This window comes from Cheilinus undulatus, linkage group 4, assembly GCF_018320785.1.
Source record: "Cheilinus undulatus linkage group 4, ASM1832078v1, whole genome shotgun sequence".
Taxonomy (NCBI): Eukaryota; Metazoa; Chordata; class Actinopteri; order Labriformes; family Labridae; genus Cheilinus; species Cheilinus undulatus.
In genome coordinates this window covers 26,735,209-26,759,393 of record NC_054868.1, presented here as the reverse complement: position 1 = coordinate 26,759,393, position 24,185 = coordinate 26,735,209, and the positions used below count along the sequence as shown (strand labels likewise).

At 40.7% G+C, this 24,185-nt stretch overlaps 1 protein-coding gene across 2 annotated transcripts; it reads right to left on the bottom strand.

The window, feature by feature from the left end:
- Positions 1-1,234: 1,234 nt before the first annotated feature.
- zgc:174863 (uncharacterized protein LOC100136852 homolog) lies at positions 1,235-23,083 on the bottom strand. 2 transcript variants are annotated; one of them, XM_041784971.1, is made up of 9 exons: positions 22,965-23,083; positions 10,455-10,537; positions 10,042-10,380; positions 9,289-9,600; positions 7,403-7,549; positions 6,305-6,337; positions 2,961-3,005; positions 2,838-2,885; positions 1,235-2,741 (listed from the first exon to the last, which is right to left on the bottom strand). In XM_041784971.1, exons 2-9 carry the CDS (start codon positions 10,525-10,527, stop codon positions 2,728-2,730), a joined length of 1,011 nt encoding a protein of 336 aa, XP_041640905.1. In that variant the 5' UTR covers positions 10,528-10,537; positions 22,965-23,083; the 3' UTR covers positions 1,235-2,727. The 2 variants fall into 2 exon arrangements, with proteins under 2 accessions (XP_041640905.1, XP_041640906.1); XM_041784972.1 differs by lacking the exon at positions 6,305-6,337.
- Positions 23,084-24,185: the final 1,102 nt, after the last annotated feature.

The window sequence follows — 24,185 nt, the reverse complement described above, 5'->3', positions numbered from 1 at the left end:
GTGTGTGTGGGGGGGGGGTGTGTGTGTGGGTGTGTGTGTGTGTGTATATATACATTTTCAAAGTCTGTGTTATGATGGTGGTGAGGTGATTGATGCCTTTCTTTTGTCATAACAGCTCACGTAATGTGCTGCAACATATACACACCGTTGTACTTCACCCAGAAGATATTGAATTGAAGCCTCCATTCATTGATCGTCCTTAGAATTGTTTGTTTTCTGGTGAAAAGCGGAAAAAACTTGTCTCTGACATCCTGTTTTTAAAGGACTGTGGTCTGGGCTGTGCTCTAATAGACTCGATGACTTCCTCATATATTTGTACTTTGTAATTTTTTTTTTTAAATCATCTTTACTGAATTCTTCTTTAAACATTTCACTGTGAATCACATGCAAAATGTTTCTTACTACAAGCAAGAAAAAAAAAAGAAACAAAACAAAACACAAAGAATCAAAACAAAAATCTTATGCTAATTTGAGTAAACTTGACGAACTTTCTCTGTGGTGACATGAAGGTGTTGGGGATGGAGGGCACCAAACCGGAATTTCACCGAGGGCACCAAAATGGCTGGAGCCATTTCTAAGGGCTCTCATACATCATAGACTTCTTCGCCTTGTTTTTTTTTCCCAGGCACAATCCAGGCCCAGTGGAAAAACTCTGTGACCCACTTTTGGGTCTGACTCACCAGTTGAGAATCATTGGTTTGAATAAAGGATCAAAATCCTCCAATCCTCCAGCTCAGTTGAAAATGATGATCAGCAGTTGTGTTTTGGACTAGATCATGAATTCATGATGTCCTGAAGAGGATACTGAACCATGTATCAGATTTTTATGAACACTCTGACAATGAAGAACCCTGGATTAATCTACAGATCTGTGTTTTTTGTCACTTGTAGGACGGTTAAGAGAAAGAGGAAGTAAAATAAACATTTTCAGTGGTGGAAAACAAAATCAACTGCTCTACAATCAGATTCGTTTATCAGAAAGAAGAAAACATGGAAATCTGCCAACATGCAACACCATTATTACAGCCACCAACTGAAAAGGAGTGATGTGACTCCCAGTATCGGAGTGTGGAAATGTTAATCAGTTGAAAGCAGGAACTACTGCAGCGATTTATAAGGCTGGTAAAAAAAAAAACAAAAACAAAAAAACAAACAAAAAAAAAACCTTTAAACATGAATAATCCTCTTGGCAAGAGTTGTCTTTTTAAAAATAAAACAAGAAACACAATATTGCTTTAGAGCATTTATCTTTATTTAAAATTTGTTTTTCACAAGAAAAATCACAGTTCACAGTTTGCGAATAAGCCCACACTTATTATGTCAAACAAAATAAAAAATATATATATTTGCATTTTTCAACACACAGAATCAAAATACACACAGATTTAAAAAGTACTTAAAATGCTAAATAAACTCTTAGTACTGCACTTACACTTCTGTTATTACTAACTATTTTTCTCATCCTAGTCAATGATTGACTTTTACAGTTTTACAGAACTTATTAAATCATTCACCCTTGTTGACACTGATAAGTTGTTTAGGGGGCTTATATTTTCTTAAGTAGAGGATATTTTGTCTGGCGGGTATTTTATTTAAAAAAAAAAGAAAAAACACATTCCCTCAATTTGAAAACGTGAGCCCATTTCTCTGAGAGACGATATACAATATGAAGGTAAGAAGGAAAAAAAAAAAACCTCTGAGATTATGAAGATAATCTTTTGATTGGCAGTAAAGTTGAACTTTGCTGCCAACAAAATACATAAACACAGTCTCACAAAAGACAGGAAAACAGACATGTCTTTTTTGCTTTAAGACAACATATTTCGCAATAGAGATCAGGTGGAAAATCATGAGGCACATTTAAATGTGACCAAAGGGTCTATGTAGTGAACTTTCTCTGTGGTAAGAAAAAAGGATATGAAATTTGTAGGAGTGGACAGTGCACTTGAAATTTAAACCAGTTAACTTATCACTTGTCTCTGAGCAGAAAAATAAATCAAACTTACAAAAATGTTCTTCACAAGCACCATTACAGGATTAAGCTGATGCTACAAATTTTTATAGTATACACTTTATCTCATGCAGATTAGTTCACTTTATTCCTTACAGTCTGTTTCCTCCTTTACAGTGGCTTATGCCAGACATTGCAAATTGCTACTCAGACTAATCCGCTATGATTGTGTGAACCTGGTGAGCAGAGTCCTGGTGAGATTCGTTTATAAAAAGAAAAAATATGAGCTGCAGTGTCTTCAGAAACACTGAAACACACTCTTAACCACCATCTCCCCCCCCCGCCTAGATAATAAGATCAAACCGTATTTCCTGTCCAACGCTGACACAAGCAGCGGAAATGAAGAGGCTGATATGTTTATAGAAACCTACAGTTGCTGTGTGGGCTTCATCATAAACAATTATACATTTTTTCCTATAATAAACAACATAACAACCAAAGACTCCCTGTTCCTGAAAAGGTCTACCTGCCCTCAAACCGTCCCACTGCTCTGTTGCAAAATCAGTCTACATTACCATTTACACTTGATTTAAGCTAGTTTACAGGGTGACTTAACATGAGCAAAGTGCTCACAGTTAATCTGTTAAATCACAGTGATACAAGTTTTACCTGATTATACATACAGTTGCTTGCAGTAGAAAAAGTAAAAACGCTGAGTGGAGTAAAGCACACAAGAAGTGATGATTGTACTGTTTTCCAGTAAGTGCGCACTTGTGTCAGACTGTTTCTCCTGCACAGGGGGAGGAAAAGAAAACAGAGGGAGATCAAGTTTTAGATGTGTGACACTATAGTAAGAGCTTCTCTAAACTGTTTGCAATGTAACTACCTGAAGGTGTTTTTTCACGAAAAAATTCCTGCATTTCACGAGAATCACCTGCAAAAGAGATAAAACGTCAAAGCCTGAATGATTTGCAAACTCTGCATCAAGGAACATTTTATGTCAACTCACCTTCCTCAACTTCTTGTTCTCTGGTGGGAATGGCTCGATGGTTACCTGGAAAAAATTTACAATTTTATTGTGGATGACAGTGAGGGTTGCTGTAAAAACATCACCAAGAACCACAGCTGCTACATGAGTCAGTATAAAATATGATTAAACCAGTGATTAGTAGCCAAGCCCTTTTACCAAAAGCTCAGAAAAAAGTGTGAAACTGATGTCGAATGAAGCACACATCGCTACACATCTAATATATTTTAAGGCAGAGGGAAGATTTTATCTTTGAAGCCTAGTTAGTGCATACATGATTGGGTATTTAGGTTGTTCACATTTTACGAGTGATCAAGCAGAAGTTATCAACAGTTCAACACAGCGGGAGTACAAGCTCCAACAGGCTTGGAATGAGACGTGAAACCTGTTTGTGGTGAGTTCTTTGGTTACACACTGTCTCAAAATATGCAGACCTGGACACAGTCTCCTTCAATTAACTCCTTCAGATGTAAAAGAAAATAAGACTAAAACTGCCTCAGGTTGCGAGTCTCTTTCAGGTTAACAGCTTAAAGTTTGCATCCACCCATGCTTCCTTCATTATGATGGTTTAATGAGGTCTAACTGCTATGAGATGAAGCAATGAAGCAATCACATAAGAAGATGGACATCACTCAGGACTCAGGGGAGGTGATTCAGTGACTGACTAGTGTAAACATGATATCAAAAAACGTATGACGCTGTTTACACTCCTCATGACAGCTCAACAAACAGTCATAAAAGGAGGTGAGACGGCCCACTGCTGGATAACGACTGGCGCAATCTTAGGGATGTAGCAATAGACCCATGATCCAATATGTATCATGATACTGGGTTCATGATTCAATTTTATTGCAGTTGTTTTCATTTCAATTATCTATCTTTCATATAAAAGCATGACTAAGTCAATTTATAAAAAGGTAATATTCTTGTATTTTAGTTTTCTTGCCCCAAAATATCTTACTTCAGTCCATAAATATGAGTAATAAAAAACAGGCTTTGCCAGCATTGATTAAAATCAAACAGATATTTTAAAACAAATCAATCTAAATCAAATGCATACATGTATACAGAGGGACAACCTGATTTTCTAACAGTGAGGCACAGAAAGCCTTTTAAAGATTTAAGCCCTTATTTATAAATCTGATGTAAAAACAGATTTGGGTGTAGAAATCCTCTTACGACAAGGTCCATGTATGATGCATGAAACATGTTCTCTGGCCAATCACAATGTAAGAATAAGCAGGCGTTGATAAATGTGGTGTAGAGGGCTGCATTCGGGAGCTGGATCCCACAGTTCTGTAGGACCAGCGTATATTTTGGGGCAGTTTTGACATCGCTGCGGGTCCAAGAACATACATTTTTGCAAGGGAAAGCAAGTGTTAACTATTAAGACACTAAAAAATGAAGTAGAAAAGAGGATTTATAGTGTTCTTTTACAACATAAACACAGCAATGCCAGTCTATAAATGAATTTTTCATAAGAGTAAGTGGCAGAGGAGACTTTGAGGAAACATATTTGACACGACACCAGATATGACACCAGCTCCACAGTCCCTGGTCAGTAATCACTGTTTAATGATAAAACACCTCTCTGTGCTCTAGTTATACAAGATGACACAGATGTGTCACATGTCACTGATAGACATCACGGCTCTATTTCTGCTGTCAGCGGTATTCGCCCGTGCTGCGTAAACAAGTTACAATCTGGGTTTGTCTCTGCACAACCAAACGGTGTGATGTTGCTTACAAGCTGCACAATAAAGTGCACACACTAAAACTTTGTAAATAAGTCAAAAGGAACCGCTTTGATGCTCCTGTTGCATGATTACGGGAGCACTGGCGTACAGAGATGCTGAGCCATTATGCAGTTAAAACACCCGTTTCCATTGAAATTGGTCTTACTGCATTAATTATCTAATAACAAGGATAGTAACAGAACTGCGTTAATAGAGTGAAGATTACTACGAGATACTGAGGTGATAGAAGTGCTCATGGTGTTTCCAAAGATCTGGAAACAATTCCACTTCTGTATGACAAAGATAAATGATGTATAAATAAGGTTTAATATTACTTTGACATTACTATTACTAACCCATAACCGGGAGTTAAATCCGTCTGTGGCTCCCAGCTGCTTTTTATCGATGTATGGCACCTTTATGTATGATGAAGATGTGAGCATTGCGATTGTTTTCTCCTTCATTCAGGGAGGAAACTTTGTCAAGCTAGTGTTTAAGTGAACACATTAATATTGCCATTCATTTAATCAAACACACTGTCTGTTATTCTGAATATTTAACATGGAGTGTCAGGATCTGGGCAGGAGCGATATATACATCCCAGTTTTTTACATTCCTGTAATTTACAATTCTTAATTTATATTTTTCCAAGAGTCAGCCCTTGAGATGACAACAGGAAAAGCTTCCTAAAAGAAGCAGCACCCAGACAGGGGTAGACCAGCGGGACTTCAGCGTTCAATTGACCCTGACCAAAAAGTGAGTGGCTGCAATAACTCAACTTCAAGCATTTATCATGCAAGGGGAGGTTTTCTGTAGTGAAGCCTTTTTGTCAAGATGTGTGTTACACATAGAGTCCGGGATTTAAACAAAAAAAAAAACACTCCTCTTCACGATAAATAACAGTTACGTAAATTTTAGATGCCACATCACATGGTCAACATAATTTTGCTTTTTGACAAAAAAACAAACAAAAAACAAACCAAAGAACCCTCTTTGATGTCAAAGTGAAAACAGATTTCTGCACAGTAGTGTCAATTGAGTAAAATAAGTAAAATAAGTGACTGCATAAATATTCACCCCCTTCAAGTCTGTTTTTAGTACATGCACCTGTGGCTGCAATCACAGCACTGAGTCTGTGTGGATAGGTCTCAGTCAGGCTTTCACAGCAGGAAACTGCAAATTTACTCCATTCTTTTTTTTTTTTGCCAAACTGCTCAAACTATGTCCAGGCACACATTCTTTTTTAAGGTCTGTTTAAGACTGAGGCATAGATGTCAGGAATTGTGGCCAAAATGCTTTTAAAGGGAAATTTGACTGACAAAGTCTTGTCACTGAAGTGGTGGTTTACAGACAAGCAAGAGTAATTTAAGCTAAAACAATGATTCACTTATTTTGATCCATCAAGGTAAACACCAAACACCACAGTAGATGTAAAACAAATATCAAGTGTTTCAGGCAGCTTTAACTTAACTAGAAACTTAATTTTAATGTTAAAGAACATTGATTTTAACCCTTTTTAGAGCCACAGATTAAAGCCTTCTATAGCAAGACAGAAAACAGAAAGGATAGTTTCTTCACTGATGGACGTACTGATAAGAGCTGTTTCAGAGAGCCTCCGGGTCTCTGTCAAGAAAATAAGGGCAGAAAGAAAATGACAGTGAACACTCCCTCACTGTAAATATCTACTTTGGCTTACTTCACTGTTTTTTTGACAACTTTACTAAAACAATGCTAGTGTGTTCACTCTCTTGTTATACACCAGTGACAAGTTTGCAGGAACTAAACTACTGAACTCAACAAAGAGAGCATACTTTCCCAGTGTGAATAACATGGCTGTTTGCCAGGTATTGTTCAGGTTTATCCACCTTTCAGTAGCCCTAGAATAATCCCTGCTCTATTTTCTTTTAGCTTTTATAGAAAGCTACTGGGACATTTCATCAAATAGAGTGAATATCACAATAAAAAAAAATTGGAATTGACACAAAATCCATCAATATTCTATGCTGTATTAGTTGTAAAGTTGGAATTTAATGCTGTTATTGTATTACTACCTACAGCTCATATTTATCAACTAAAATCTCAACACGTCACGCTTTCTGAGTGCATAAGGTGGGCAAGAATTAATATCCTCTTTGGGTACAAAAATGCATGAAAAAATGCATACTGTTTATATTATTATGCTAATAAGATTTTGTGTTGCATTAAATAAATATGAAAAACTAAATAATTAAAGGTACAAAATCCAACTTTAAATTAAGGAGATGCTGCACTTTGACACCAGTCTCAGACAAAAACAGATGAAATCAGTCTTTACTCCCTCAGTATTCAGACTAAGTACAGTCATTTGTAGGACTGATCTCCACTCAGATATGCAGCCAAAAGTTAATTCAGTACTTACTTTTCTAAAGGATTTTTGACTATTTTCGCTGGTTCACAATGTGTGTTGGCTCTCCTGCAATTGAACTCTTATCACAAAACTCCACTACAAAATGCACCCCTCAGTAGGTGGATCTGTTGCTTTTCCTCCTAAGAGTATCTATCTGCCTGCCTGTCTATATATATATATATATATATATATATATATATGTGTGTGTGGGTGTATGGGTGTATGGGTGGGTGTGTGTGCGTGGGTGTGTGTGTGTGTGTGTTTGGGGGGGGGGCATGTATATATGAAAAAATTGTACTTACTCTGGTATCGTCTTCTGTAAAGTAGCGCCAGTAGCAACCCCACAATCAGAGATCCAATGACCACCAAAGGAGCAACTATTTTGGTGGCTAAGTTGTTGGAAGTGGAAGTGGAAGTGGAAGTGGAAGGTCCACCCTCTTGTCCCAAACCTTGATAAATCAAATAGAAAAACACTAAAATAAAAGCTCTTATACTTCAAACCATTACAAGAAATACTGAAGATTACTTAAAATGAGTTTGGCAAGCAGTGGTAGGAATTTCCCCTTGTGATAAACTGGCTTCACATTAACTTTCTCTTTCTCTCTCAGAGGGGTCTGCTCTGAGTTAATACTCTCTGTCTACTCCAAGAGAAAGTAAACAAACTGGGAGGCACTGGTGTTGCAAAAGCGTGACAGTCGACCGTACTACAGATACGTATCTGATGAAAGGGGACTTTTAGACTGCATGCAGCAGTGGGAGCTCTGATAAGAGCTCAACCTCAGTAACTGCAAAGATTCTAACTGAACCAGTTTATGAGTTTTCTCATCAATAGGAATGAATAAGTAAATCAAAAGCATCAGTTTCATGGCACAGAAAGCATGACCCAGCTGTATGAGGACCAGGGTCAGACATGTTGCAACTTGGTAATTCAGGCTGTATTTAAGATGAAGGAAGCAAAAACAAAAAGGAGCAACATGGGGGAGAAAATTGATCCCATGTCTGATAAACTTCAGTCTTATCTAGAATGGTTTCAAATGAAACTTCTTCCTTTTGTGGCTTAATGTTTACAAGGTCTGTCTGAAATGCTTAATTTTATTTTCACAACCAAGTAACTACAAACAAAAATCCCACTTTGTATTTTTTTGAAAGGGGCAGTCTTCTATAGCCATCATTCAACAAAAAATGGTTAGCTGGTGTGCTGAAAAAGTGTGCTGCCAAAAAATGATGTAAGGAATATCATGTTGGCTCCCTAAAGATTACCCATAAGCATTGTTGTTTTTTGGGAAAAAACACATGAACATCCACTATGATCACAACGTGTTATCATCTCTTGTTTAATAGAAGTATGTTTTATGTCTAAGGAATGCCCTCAGCCATGTTTTTGTGCTCTAATTCAGATTTTAAGTTTGGCTTTTTAATAATGGACAGTGCTGGGTGGGCACTTCAAAACAAAGGATGTCACAATACCAGAATATTACACTTTAAAACTAAACTAGTAAAACTCCAATGATGTTAACACTTTCAATACCACAGTGACAAAAGTTCTAAGCAGCCACTATAGGATGGTTTCTGTTTTCTTAATGATCAACATTGCAGGCAAACTGCTGCACACTATTTCCATTATATGGTACGTTATGCAGCTGGCATCATTTTGGTACAATAACACAGAAACTGAAAGTATTGCCTCCCCCTGTGGTTAAAAACACAACTGAAGATCCGTTGCTTTTTTTTGTAAAGCTTAAAAACATTCACATTAAAAAAATACATGTAGCATTTTAAACCAAGAGGTAATAAATAGTAAGGTATTGAATCTAAGGGCAGATTGTAAGATACTTCTTATTTTTGCTGCTGTAAAAGTACAGAGAATACTGAACCAAGAATTTACCCTTATAAGCTCAGATTCAGAGTCCTTTGCTTGGCCTTAATAATTTTCTCTGGTTTTCATGTTGTGTTTCTAAACAAACATCCTGGCTTCACCCTTTATGGCAACTGGGCTCAAGTTCCTCTTAGTTGAGCAATTCTGAAAGAAGGTCTGTTTATGTAACAGCACCAACATCTGCGTTGCTTCAAATTTTAGTGTGATGTAACATGTGCCTTTAGCTAAAAACCTTCTGTATGATGGCTGTTCGAAGCACTACCAAGTCAAAAGGCATTAAAGGTATCGAGTGTGGTGCTCGCCAATAGATACCTCCGATGACTGGTTTGTCAGGCACTGTAAACGAATCCTCTGCCTCTTTGTCTCCTGCGGCGTTGAATACTTTGCAGACATACTGGGAGAAAATGGATCCTCGCTGTAAAGTCAGTGTGCTGGAGAGGCTATAGAGACCACTTTCTGTCAGCAGCACCTCAGTTTCAGGGCTCTTTGTCCACTTGTTGCCATCTTTGTCAAACCAGCAAAGTTGGCCTTTAGGGTAGCCGGTGGACTTACAAGTCAAGGTGCCATCCGTATTGAGGTCAATGGTCGTAGGGTGCGGCAGAAAACTTGGTACAGTGTATTTGGCTTGAAAGAGAAAATAGAAAGTAAACATCAATAAATTGAACTTTAGACCCTGACATCAATCAAATAACAGTAATAAATGCTCAACATCTTATTTAATAAGCATAAAATTTGACTTGTGGAGAGCAAGGCAAATATTGTAGACACTACAAAAGATATCTGGATATCTGGATGTGATAATGGTCACAAAGAAACTGAAAGAAAAAACATCACTGAAATGATTCTTTTAAGGGGGAATACCAGTCTGATAGGCAAGGAAAGTCCCATGTTCTCCATCCAATCATTCCACTATGGACTGTATTAAATCCCTCAAAAGGTCAATTTACTCTGTGTAACTACATTTTTTAAATATTTAAACATACAGAAACTCTGGGTAATTCCTCAAAATGGCTTAAGTGTGAAAAATGGCTATGAAAATATCTCTGTGTTCACCATGGCTCTCACCTGTGACTCTCAGGCTGGTATGGTTGAAGTTATAACCACTGTCTGTGTACACAAGACATTTATAAACTCCCTCGTCTTTTACAGCAGTTTTGTGAATGAGCAGGGAAACATTCATGTTTTTCTTGTTCCAGGAAGGCTCCGCAAAAGAATAGCCAGACGACGGTGTTAACTTTCCTCGGTTGTAGAACAGTAAGGGTTCCTCTTCCCCCTCTTTTGTCCAAATTACCACCTTGATTTCTGGTTCTTTTACAGACTCTGAGGGGTGAACAATGCAGTCAAGTCGCGTCTGTTGATCATACTGTCCGATGATTTGAGTCTTGCTGTGAACTTGCACAAAAGCTGTGAACAAAAATGTCATGTCAGTATCAAGCAGCATAGCTTGCTTCATATTTTGAAGTGATGGAAGAACTTACAATTACACTTCACAATTTTGAAGCCGAAAAATATGACGGTGGACATAAAGAGCAGGAAACCAGTGGAGGCCATGTTCCTTTACCTGAAATGAAAGTTTAAAAACATTAATGCTGTTTGCAGGAATGTGTTAAAGTCCCCATGCAAAAACTTGCTTTAAGTCTCCTTGAATAGAAATTTGATATTGGTTTGATTGCAGTAGAGTCTGGGAGAACAAAGAAGAGACAGAAACAGTGGAGGCAAAGTGAAATAGGCTAAAAATTAAAAGCTGTATGCCTCAACAGCAAAAGAAGACTAAAAACTAATATATAATATATACATATGTGTTCAAAGTAAGGATATTTCTAAATGTCTAAAGAGGAGAAATTCCTTAAAAACAGACGAATTCCTCACAAGGTCATTGTATCAGCGGGCACCACGTTAGCTTGATATGCATACATACTTACATACAGCTATGTATACATATTTTGTGCAATATTACATACATAGATACTCTTATGTATGCTTTAATACATGCATAAACACATCTGTAAATGCAAACTATGTGCAATAATATTAGCACTTTAACTAACCAGGCCAAGGGCAATGTGCAATCTCTTCTTAACGCAAACTCATGATCATGTGCAATATATCAGTACTCTTGCACTTTAGCTCTACAGCACTTTACCGTCTGCCTTATGCACTTTATGTCATGGTTACTTTGAAACTTCATTTTATTGTTATGGACTTCCGGTTTCCGGGTTCTGGGAACCGGCCTTGTTGCTGGTAACTTGTCACTGCTTTCCCTGAGGTTCACCATCCCCCCACGGCGCTGCAGAGAGTTCTCACACCTGCGATTAATCACTCATCACTACTCACCTTCAAGAGACGCCTGGAAACTCTCTGCAGTGCCAGAGTTTCGCTCTTCACTCCCCGTGGTAAAGCTCCAGCGCTCGGCTCAGTATCTCTTGTGATTCTTGGATTTATTTCTGTACTTACCTGTGGATTCTCCTACTAACGTGTCTCTCCTCTTTTCCAGTGCCTCACTCTCCGCTCACCAGCAGCTCGGCTCCAGCACTCTCACCCACGAAGATTTCCCCTCACTCTCTGGACACTAGGATTCCCCCCCCTTTTTCCTGTGCACAATAAATCTCTTAAAACTGCTCCCGACTCCGCATCTGGGTTCATCCACCACGCACGCACACAACAGTAAACTCTGGCCAAACCATGGACCCAGCGGATCTGGACCCCATCAAGACAGCCATCACACAACAAGGACAACGCCTTGGACAACACGAAGGCATGCTCACCGGAATCATGAAATCCCTGCAAGGCCTCAGCACCCAAGTCTCCACCCTTTCCGACCACCTGCAGTCCCTCTCTCAGCCTCCCTGCGCACCTCCTGTTCCCACCTCTGTGAGTAATGCCACCGCTAATCCCTCAGCCCCTGCTTCTCCTTCCCCTCCCTCCTTGAAAGAGCCTTATGTACCTCAGCCTGAATTTTTCGCTGGTGAGATTGGGTCAGCCAGTAGTTTTTTGTTAAGATGCACTTTAGTTTTTGACCAGCAGCCTAGCAGCTATCCCTCAGATAGAGCCAAGATAGCTTATGTCATTAATCTCCTGCGGGGTAAGGCCTCACGTTGGGCCACTAGTTTATGGGAGAAGAAGTCCCCTTTGTTAGCCTCGTTTTCTGTATTCTCCGCTGAGTTAATTCGTGTTTTTGACCACCCCCTGCAGGGACAGGAAGCAGCCAAGAGATTATTTTCCCTTTCTCAGGGTTCCCAGTCAGCCGCTGAATTCTCTGTCGATTTTCGTATTTTAGCCTCTGAGAGTGGATGGGGGGAGACAGAGCTCAAAGGCATATTTTTGAGGAGTTTATCCGAGGAGCTTAAGGATGAATTAGCCTCTCGGGATGAGCCAGATTCACTAGAGTCCTTGATTTCTCTAACCATTAGGATAGACAACAGGTTGAGGGAGAGACAGCGAGAGAAGCGACAGTCCAAACCCCATCCAGTGGCTCCCTCTGTAGTCCAAACCCCTTCACTCATTCCTATCACTCCCAAGACTAATGTTTCTCCACCCAGCTCCCCTCTATCTGAACCCATGCAGTTAGGTAGAACCAGACTCAGTCCCGGAGAACGCCAGAGAAGGTTAAATCTTAGACTGTGCATTTACTGTGGTCAATCAGGTCATTTTCTAGCCTCCTGCCCTTCTACGCCAAAAGACCAGGCTCACTAGTGACAGAGGGCGCACTAGTGAGCCACACCTCTACCACTCCTAGCTCTCCCCCTCGTATCACCGTTCCCTCATGCCTTCTCTGGGGCAGGAACTCGCTCCCTCTTCAGGTTCTCATAGACTCCGGCGCTGATGACAACTTTATTCAAGACGAATTGACCAAACAGCTTCAAATTCCTCTCGAGCCTCTAGATTCTCCCAAGACTGTTACTGCCTTAGATGGCAGAGTTCTCGCGAGAGTGACTCATCGTACCGCCCCCCTCACTCTCATAATTTCGGGTAATCACCGTGAGGATATTTCCTTTTTTGTTATCCCGTCTCCCCATTCTCCCATAGTGCCCGGTCTCCCCTGGTTACAGATGCACAATCCTCAAATTAACTGGAAGTCGGCTTCCATCACTAATTGGAGCGTCCATTGTCATTCGCATTGTCTCCGTTCAGCTAATCCGTTCTCTTCTCGCCCTAGAGTCGCTCCCTGTCAGCCTGATCTTACTGGTGTCCCTGCTGAATACCATGATTTGGCGCCCGTTTTCAGCAAGGAGCTGGCCATATCTCTTCCCCCGCATCGACCATATGATTGCGCTATAGACTTGCTCCCTGGCGCCCCCTTGCCCAGTAGTCGGCTCTACAATCTCTCACGCCCCGAGAAGGAAGCCATGGAGACATATATTCAGGACTCCTTGGCTTCCGGGTTGATTCGGCCCTCTTCCTCGCCTTTAGGAGCAGGTTTCTTCTTTGTTAAAAAGAAGGATGCTTCTGTAGGCCCTGTATTGATTTTCGGGGTCTTAATGACATCACCGTTAAGAATAAATACTCTCTTCCTCTCATTGACCCCTCGTTCGAGCCCCTGTGCTCCGCGCAGATTTTCACTAAGCTTGACCTTCGCAATGCTTACCATCTCATTCGTATTAAAGAGGGAGATGAATGGAAGACGGCTTTTAACACGCCTCTCGGACACTTTGAGTATTTGGTAATGCCCTTCGGTTTAACTAACGCCCCAGCCGTCTTCCAGGCGCTTATTAATGATGTGTGCGACATGCTTAACAGATTCGTGTTTGTTTATCTGGATGACATTCTTATTTTCTCCCGCACCCTGCTAGAGCATCAACAGCACGTCCGGTTAGTTTTGCAGAGGCTTTTGGAGAACAAACTTTATGTGAAACCTGAGAAGTGCGAGTTCCACGCCCCCTCGGTCAACTTTTTAGGTTATGTTATTGCTCAAGGCCAACTTCAGCCAGACCCTGCCAAGATCCAAGCGGTGAGTGAGTGGCCCACTCCCTCCTCCCGCAAAGAGTTACAGAGGTTTTTAGGGTTCGCCAACTTCTATCGCAGGTTTATTAGGGACTACAGTAAGGTGGCAGTTCCCCTCACCCGTCTTACCTCAGTTAGCGCACCCTTTAGGTGGAGTCAGGAGGCTGAGGAGGCCTTCTCCAAACTGAAGACTCTCTTTACTTCTGCTCCGGTGCTCAAGCATCCCAACCCGTCTCTCCAGTTTGTTGTGGAGGTGGACGCCTCCGACAAGGGGGTGGGGGCCGTTCTCTCCCAGAGGAACCCAGAGACTCAGAGACTGCATCCCTGTGCCTTTTTCTCCCGTCGTTTGTCACCAGCGGAGAGAAACTATGATGTGGGTAACCGAGAGTTGCTGGCTGTTGTGTGGGCCCTGCAAGAGTGGAGGCACTGGTTGGAGGGCACCAGCCACCCCTTTTTAATTTGGACTGATCACAAGAATTTGGCTTACCTGAGATCAGCCCGGCGGTTGAACCCACGCCAGGCTCACTGGGCCCTTTACCTGAGCCGATTTAATTTCACATTGTCCTACAGACCTGGTTCCAGAAATTTCAAGCCAGATGCGCTCTCCCGGAGGGATTCTGGTTCTGGAGACACTGAGGAACCCGACCTCATCCTGCCACCTACCTGTGTTGTTGGAGCAGCCATCTGGGAGATCCAATCCATCGTCCGTCAGGCCCAGGAACAACAACCTGACCCTGGAACTGGACCTCCAGATCGCCTGTTTGTTCCAGATTCTGCTAGATCTCCAGTGCTTCAGTGGGCTCACTCCTCCAGGCTTACTTGCCATCCTGGCTTCCACAGGACCCTCCAGTTTCTCCAGCGGAGTTTTTGGTGGCCTGGTATGACACGTGACACCCGTCAGTTCGTGGCAGCCTGCTCTGTCTGCGCCAGGGGTAAATCCTCCCATCGTCCCCCTGCTGGTTTGTTGCGCCCTCTCCCTACTCCCCAACGCCCCTGGTCACATATAGCTCTGGATTTTGTCACCGGCCTTCCTCCATCAGAAGGTAACACTGTCATTCTTACCATCGTGGACAGATTTTCCAAGTGTGTGCATTATGTACCCTTACCCAAACTCCCCTCAGCCCTCGAGACCGCTCAGCTTCTAGTGTTACATGTCTTCAGATTACATGGACTCCCTTGTGACATTGTGTCAGACCGTGGACCCCAGTTTACTTCTCAAGTTTGGAAGGAGTTTTGCAGAGAGTTGGGCGCAACAGCCAGTCTGTCCTCTGGTTATCACCCCCAGACCAACGGCCAGACGGAGTGGGCGAACCAGGGTTTGGAGACCGCTCTGCGCTGCGTCGCTGCGCACCACCCCGTCTCCTGGAGCACACACCTCCCCTGGGTGGAATATGCGCATAACTCCCTCACCTCCTCGGCCACAGGTATGTCCCCCTTCATGTGTTGCTTCGGCTTTCAACCTCCCCTGTTTCCTGAGCAGGAGCAATCTGTGGCCGTCCCTTCGGTGCAGCAACATCTCCGGAGGATGAGGGAGGTATGGAGGACCGCCAGGGCTGCGCTGACACGCACGGCAGATAGGAACAAGAGGATGGCCGATATGCATCGCTCCCCCGCTCCGGCGTATCAGGTGGGGCAAAGAGTCTGGCTGTCATCCCGGGACCTTCCTCTGGAGGTGGAGTCACGTAAGCTCTCTCCTCGTTTTGTGGGCCCTTTCGAAGTGGTTAAAGTGATTAATCTGTCTGCAGTCACCCTCAGGCTTCCAGAGTCTATGAAGATACACCCCACTTTCCATGTGTCCCTATTGAAACCGGTGACTTCCAGTGACCTCAGCCCACCTGCCGTCGCCCCTCCACCCCCCTGGATCATCGATGATCACCCAGCGTACACAGTCTCCAAGATTTTGGACATTCGACCGCGCGGACGCAGCTTCCAATACCTGGTAGATTGGGAGGGTTATGGACCGGAGGGGCGCTCCGGGATTTCGCGGGGTCTGATTCTGGATGACAGCCTTCTCCGCGATTTCTACGCGGCCAACCCGGGTAAGCCTGGTAGGATGCCAGGAGGCGTCTGTTAGGAGAGGGGTACTGTCATGGTTACTTTGAAACTTCATTTTATTGTTATGGACTTCCGGTTTCCGGGTTCCGGGAACCGGCCTTGTTGCTGGTAACTTGTCACTGCTTTCCCTGAGGTTCACCATCCCCCCACGGCGCTGCGGAGAGTTCTCACACCTGCGATTAATCACTCATCACTACTCACCTTCAAGAGACGCCTGGAATCTCTCTGCAGTGCCAGAGTTTCGCTCTTTACTCCCCGTGGTAAAGCTCCAGCGCTCGGCTCAGTATCTCTTGTGATTCTTGGATTTATTTCTGTACTTACCTGTGGATTCTCCTACTAACGTGTCTCTCCTCTTTTCCAGTGCCTCACTCTCCGCTCACCAGCAGCTCAGCTCCAGCACTCTCACCCACAAAGATTTCCCCTCACTCTCCGGACACTAGGATTCCCCCCCCTTTTTCCTGTGCACAATAAATCTCTTAAAACTGCTCCCGACTCCGCATCTGGGTTCATCCACCACGCACACACACAACACTTTAACTACAATGGTCACTTTATTCCTGGTCTGTCTTAAGCAAAGGTCATGCAGCAACCTCCTGTATCATTATATATTATGGTCTTTGTATTTTATTGTACTGTCTATGTTGTCTGGTCTCTTGGTGTTGTCTGATTTTTATGTAGATATTTTAATGTACTCTTTGTTCTATATAGCATCTATCTGCCGGGGACTACAGATGCAAATCAGCCTATGGCTACAATCTGGCACATTTACATGTCCATGTGCATTGTAAATAAATAAATAAATAAACACTCTCTACAGCAAGGCAAACATTATAAGCTAGCGCCACCAGCCTTGTGTTCCTCTTTGCAGATTAATATCGTGCTTTGAGATCTGGCCTCTTTTCACTTTGGGTGGAAGTCATATGTGAGTTCAACCCTCGACAGCCTACATACCACTTTATTTCCATTTACTACTTTAAAAAAATTTAAACCCTAACCCTAACCCCTAAGCCACTGCTGAACTTCTTATCTTTACATCCGTGAAGTGCCAGACAGGAAGGCAGCGGCCGTTAACTGAAGCTATGGCAGTCTCTAGTGGCAGGAGGTTCGTAACTGTTTAAAAGAGCATTATAGACTTGGATTTAGAGCCTATGTTTATAAAAATGATGGTTTATTCCATTAACCAACTATAAATCCCACGCCGGCTAATCTGAGAAACTAATTTAACTGTTTTAGCGATTAACAACGCGCATCCCTAGCTCAAAGTACTAAAAGGAAGCTGCAGAGGTAACTGTTACAATGGAAGCAGACCTTTTTTTTTTTTTTTTTTTTTTTTTTAAGCAGAGGACGAAGTAATATACACATTGGGAAGAAAGATGCTGACCCAGTACATCCTTTGAGTCAGGATGGAAGTGAGAGGTCTGAGGATTTCTGGAAAACTCTGCGTCCAAAGGTTAAGTGAGGAGCGTTAAATGAGTTTATGACAGGAGAACACCAGCCTATTTTAATGGCACAACAAATGCCACTATAAAAACACAAAGAGGGTATTCCAGTCAGTTGGTAGACTATGATACTCAATGGCGTAGTCTTGGAATCGGTATTAAACTCAATCTGGTCAAGAGTCTTGCTTAGTCAAAAGGTGCACAGCAAAGCAGGTTGAGATTTTTCTGATCCACTCAGCTGTAAAGCAAGCCTCATCAGGGCCAGAAAGATATTTCAACATCAGGCAACTTTAGCTCACTTAGATGAGAGTGAAGAAGCTTGAAACTTCATCTGTAACCCACACAGGACTAAAAGGGGTGACCATTATCAGAAAATCCTGGACAAGTGAAGGGTTGAGGTTGGGCTGGCAAGGAGACAGTCAGTAAGGAGGAAATGAACTTGTTTAGACCGACAGCCAGCTTTGAGTCATATTTAGGGCCAATGATAAAATAAGTTTACGTCATACAATGTTTTCAGACAAGAACATAGAGTATATAACATAGATCCTTTTCAGTTGTATAGTTCATGTTGTAGCTGATCAAGAAAATAAATAAATTAAATAAAATACACTGATGCCAAACCTAATACTCAGTAAATAGATTTTTACAGTAAGAAACAACAACAGAAATAGCAGCACAAGATAATCGCTTTTACATTCCCTGTCTAAATGGGAAACTATCATCTTATTTCATTTTTTAAAAAGGACTTATTTATTTATTTTGCAAACTGGTGTTTTTTTTTTTGTTTTGTTTTGTTTTTAATAAAATTGCCTATGTGACATTTGGTATTTGGACCATATGGATGTGACTTAGAACATACGTTGTTTTTTCTTTACAACAAAATATCAAAAATAAAAATAATGTATTGCCATTCAGCTTTAAATATTCTGATGTAATTTTGCTCAATTTCCCAGCTTTATTATAAGGCTCCCTTGGCTAAAAAATGTCCTGGGAGAAACCTGACCTGTATGCCTGCATTAATACCATACACTGTATAATAAGTGAATGTAGCCATCTCAGACTTTGAGTCAACCTACTAACAGTCATTAATGTTGAGCTGAGGCAGCTTTTGACCTCTTAGCCCACCTGTCATTCACCACAGCCACAACTATGTACATTTATTTCAGCTATAGAGATTTAAATGTGCAGTGCCTTTGCAACCAGCAAATTCACAATGGCTTTATTTTTTAACACCAGACATTGTCTTATGATTAAAATACAGGCTGTAGGGGCACAGGTGGCAGAATGGATAAGGCGCGCGACCCACATACGCGGGTGGCCCAGGTTCAAATCCAGCCTGAGGCCCCTCACCACATGCTTCTCCCCACTCTCCTCCCCGTCTCCAACCCCCCAAAAAAATACAGGCTGTAGCTGTAATCTTTAGTTTGATGCTGAGAAAAATCTAAAAATAAGATGAAATAAGTCCCAGTACTGAACTAAAATCTTAATGAGTGTTTGTGAGGCTTGTCTATTTGAAAGTATTCTTTCTCTCTGGACCATGACCACTGGCCTGACTAACTGGATTAGCAGCAAGCAGCTCATTATCCAGCATGTTATTACCAGGCCTGGTCAAACAAAGGGGAAATAGTTTCAGTATAAAGACTAGCTCTGCTGCGCGTGAGATCATGTCTAAAACTGAAACTTAAAATAAACCTTCAAAACAAAACTTTAATGAAAATAGCTTCTAGATTGGCATCATCACTACAGATTGTTTCTAAGTTTGCATATTTGTTTTAATCTGAATTCGTACAAAAAAAAAGCACTGATCAGATTTGCGAAACCCCGGAGTATCCGTTTACATTTCTTTTACACTCAAGCAAAGACTCTCATCGTCTGATATTATTCTCTACGTTTTTTTTTTTCACTTTTGTTTTACATGTTTTTGCTATGTGACCTGTCTATCCGAGTAGAAAAATACCATGCATGCATGATTCAAAGTTAGGCGAGAAACCCTTGTTTTGAATCACACAATAAAGACAAAAGACAGGGAGAGGCTGTCTGGGAAGAAGGAAGGAGATGTTCTTAACTTCATCTGTTGCAGTTATTCATTAATTAAAGCTGTTGTATTTGCGTAATAACACCTTTGTCCTACTGGTGGGTTGTTTACGCCACCAAACTCGTAAAACCTATATGCTGCATTATTTTTGACAATGCTGTTTTCAGAGCTATAATTTACTAATCCTAAATTTCAGAGGTTTTTGTATGATGTTTTTTCTTAAGAAGCAGTTAGAGGGTAAAAGATGTATGTGAGAAACTATCAATTAGGTCAATTTCCCCATAAAAACAGTCTGTATAGTCCCAGCGGGATGGTGGAGGACACTGGGTGTACTGCAGTATGCACTCACAGTACTATAAGTAAAGAAAAAAACAAACACTATTATTTTTCCCCAACCTTCTTTGAGCATTATGAAATGAAAAAGTTATACATTTTCAGCTAGTATTCCATGTCATCTCTGCATCTTAAACAAATAAAAGCTCCACATGTCTGCTGCAAAATTCTGTCTTTATAAAGAAACTTTGTCTCCTCTGTGACCACAGCAGAGGTGGAAGACAAAAGGAAGAATGGTCTCTAGAGATTATGTGTTATTATTTTGTGTGTTTATTTTTGCTTAGGGTTATTAATACCAAAGATGTTCACTGTTATGATTTTGTTCTTCATGCTGCTTTTTATGGCATGAACAAGATGGGATTTTCCAAGAAGAAAACAGAGAAATTAAAGAGCGAACAAGCTATCCTTAATTAAGGCATCTAATTACCTTTTCTCAGAACAGGCTACAGTGGTTCATACCTGTAAATTAACTTCTATTTGCATATCATTCAAAGGATTTTTGATTGTGGCTGCACAAAAACACACATACATTTAGCTTAGTAAATGCTAAACCTTCACTAATGAGCAAACATGGTTCTAAGTTTGCTTTTGCAACCAGGCACATATTTTCTACAAATCTTTCACATTTGAAAAGGTGCTTAAACACAAGCCTGGGGCAGCTTCAAACCTGTTTGACCTGCTGTGCTCCAACTTTTTAAGTGTGTTTATAAGACACTTACAAAGTCACTTTTCACCAGACATTAAACAGACAAGCGGTCATACTGAAAGAGAAAGTCCACTAAAGAGTTTTTTTAGCAGTATTTAGAGAGTTAGGCTGCTGCCAAATATGAAAGAATATGAAACAACCACAGGAAATGACCCTTATGTCCTGCCAATCCCTGAGGATTTTTTTCTCTGTAATGATGAGATGATGAATGATGATGAGAAAACAACTATGCAGTTACATCTGGTGCTTGAAGAAACACTGATTTTTTTTTGTTTTTGTTTTTTTTGTAAATTGCTTGTCACTCTAGTTGATGAAGGATTTTTCTTTAGGCTTTTCATGCCTTTATTCAGATTGAAGGGTGGATAAAGTGAGAAACTGGAGACAGAGAGAGGGTAATGCATGCAGGCCTCAGCTGTCTGCTTCAAGGACAACATCCTCCGGGGCGCAGGGACGTTTCTTAAATGGCCACCAGCACCCCTGTCTTACTTGTGCTGTTCTATTTGATACCACTAATGTGTGTGGTCTGAAAGATTATGAATTTGGGAAAAAAAATTACCTGAATCTGCTCCTAACATTAAAAATGTGATCATCATCATTCCCAGATAGTATCATTTACTGCTTTGTTCAAATTAAAAACAAGCAATGTGAAACCACCCCTACTGGTTGAAATCAAGCAACAACCTGAGCAAACTGTATATTTTGCACTAATGTGGGTGTTTTCCCAATGCAGTAAAACCAGTGCAGCTGTGTGGTGGTGGGTCCCTGTTTGGATTTTTTGGAGAAGACTGTGAAACATCTGCACTGGGATTTAATCCATAATTTTATCCTTATTCTAAAACAGTGAACATACATCACAAATATCTTTGAATGCAACTGAGGCTCCACACATTAAAGATATCTCCATGCAGGACAAGCCACAGCACCTGAAGGCTGTGGTTTCTGCTGCACTCATATAAATAATAAACTAGCTTATCATGCAGGACGTGTGCAATCCTGGTCACTTTTTTACTGTCATTTCAAGGGACTCTTTTCAGTGTCCCTGCACATCCTGCTTGTGCGCTATCAGTGTTGAATATATGACAGCCCCTCTTCAATATAAGCTGTAACCAGATAAGGAATGCTGCAGAAAAGGAATGTTGAAATTTGACATTGTTCCTCTGACACAGCAAACATTTCATTATTGGGAAAGATGAGCAAGAGAGGCGGATTACCCTTTTAAAAGTTATTTTTCCAGTTACAATGACAGGAGAGATTGAGGTGGCTGATTTTACTCAATAATGTGTTGCACACTGTTTAGAGTTTTATTATACAGTCTTCCTTTTAAGAAAGATGCAATCACAGCAGGAGGTAAGGTCAGGTGACAAAAATTCCACAGGACCTTTGTTTTGGTGCTCAGGTCAAGATAATTTCAACATGTGTCATCTATTTGAGCATGCTTGTTTACATGATCTCTTCTCTCTTTAATCTATTTTCTTTATCAATTCAATCTTGCAAGTATGGTTTCCTTTATATAGGCCTCATCATGTGTCAGTATTGGTGGTGGCAGCTTGAGGGAAAAAAAAAAAAAACAACCAATCAACAACCACTGTTCTGCATTTGTATATTAATTAAAGTAACAATCTCTAACTTGGAGTAGGCTATATTTTAAGAGAAAACCAAACTGTTTCAATTGCAAGTAATTTCAACACTGGATTTTTCCATTACATCTTTACACAAATTTGTTTGCATAGTTTGTTTGCATGAATTCACTTTCATCAACTCCAACTCACTTTGAAAGTTTGAAGATTTTTTTAGTTATCCTGAACTGATTAATTCAGGATTTGCAAGAGTCAAAATAAGTCAGCTCCTGTAAGAGAAAAATAGAGGGCTTTCCTTCATTTATTTGCATACTGCCTACGTGAATAACACTGAGTACTATGAGGCATTATAGGAAAGTTCCTCTTTGTGTTAGTCCCTGCTAAACAGGACCATAAACCAGTAAGCGTTTATCAATGGACATCTGGTCATACCACAAGCGCGCCGCGTGCTGCGTCTGCACGCAAACGTTGACGTTTCAACTGCTAACCTACATGTCGCTGGCTCTTTTTAATTCAAATGCTAAAACTTCGAAATGCAAAACTTGAGTTGTGTCTTTCAATAAGAGGTCGCGAGAGTAGGCTAAACGGGGGAATAACACTCCAAGCTACAAACAGCGTGAGCAATAACCGGATCCAGTAGTCCGACAGTCCCGGTGTGTACTGACTACAAATCAAACGCACAGTCACTTCTACTGTCGACACATATGTCAATAAATACACGAAATAGCCTACAGTAAAACAGACATTTGCCTCCACGCCGATAAAGCTTAATTTCATTTACTCAGGTCATGTCTGGTCAACGCCGAACTCCTCGTGTATCTCTACACTTAATACATCGAAGCATAAAGCACAGCCAACGACTCACAACACTGCCAACAAAACAGTGTAAGTGTTAAACTCACCGTACACGCTCCTCTACATGAGGTCGCGACGTCTCAGGCTGGATGAAATGATTAAACGAAGTCTGGCCGCCTCCTGTTAACTTCAACTATTACTTTCACTTTCGTTATGAGTAAGCAAGGGGCTGGACTAACTCACTGTGTACAGTTTGTTTGACTTTTGGTGCAGAGAAAAGGTCAAAAGTCGAACAAGAAAGATTACTTGATTTATAAGAGTGGTGTTAATTACACAGTACGGCAGCCTGTTACTGCAACATAAAAAAGAGGCACGATCACATTTTAGGGTGGTTCTTTAACCATCTTAAAATCTGTGTCAGCAATACGAAAAAGCAAAGAAACAAGGAATATTTCTTTTTGTCCAGACTTACTTGACACCAAAAGGGACAAAAATAATGACAGATTAATTGTTATTTTTATTATATAAATCATGGCCTTTTATGTATTTTTTGCCATATTTCCATTGTCTCTGGGCCAGATTTTGGACATTCAACCCCTCTTAATATAGAATTAAATTTTATTCTAATAACTCTATAGACAAATGGCACATAAAGTCCTATTTTTATTTAGATGTATCACATTTTGAAAGATTATGCATAAATTAATATTTTATGTCTTTTTTCATAAAAACATTTGTTCTTTGGGGTCACTGTTATTTCCACCACACACCACAACATGTAACTTTAGACAGATTTTTTTGGATATGTATACTTGCAACCACAGCAATAGTCATGTGACAGGGGAGCACACGGCTGGGAAGCAGACTTAGCTCCATGGGAGGAACTGAAACAAGCAAAAATCAAGGTACATTTTTGTCTATATAAAGGATATGTTTCTTGGTCATCGTTTCCAAACAGCTCATATTTCCTTTGAATGTACAAATAATGAGAAAAATAGCATTTAATATTGGATATTTTGTGCATATTTAAAGCTAACTCTAAAATAGAGATGAAAATAAAAAGTTTATTTGCAAAACAGATCATTTTTATTATGATAATAATATAATATAACCCTTTTCATGTTGTGTGATAAATATTATAAGTAAAAATATGTTGAGTTGCAATGTGATGTAGCCTCATGTACTGTGGTGACAAAACTTAACACTTTCTAATGTCATCAACTTTATGTTGCCATGAAAATCACCCATCACATTACAACCTCAAACATCCTATGTTAAGTGTTACTTAATCCTTTAATTATTCATTGAACTGGTGTAGTAGCAATATG

Bases quoted from the DNA above. Each gene is read 5' to 3' on its own strand.
- zgc:174863 (XM_041784971.1), bottom strand. From the start codon at position 10,527: ATGGCCTCCACTGGTTTCCTGCTCTTTATGTCCACCGTCATATTTTTC. The intron at 10,381-10,454 runs GTAAGTTCTTCC...TTTTGTTCACAG, and splicing joins CAAAATTGTGAAGTGTAATT to CTTTTGTGCAAGTTCACAGC. The intron at 9,601-10,041 runs GTGAGAGCCATG...TTCTCTTTCAAG, and splicing joins TACCAGCCTGAGAGTCACAG to CCAAATACACTGTACCAAGT.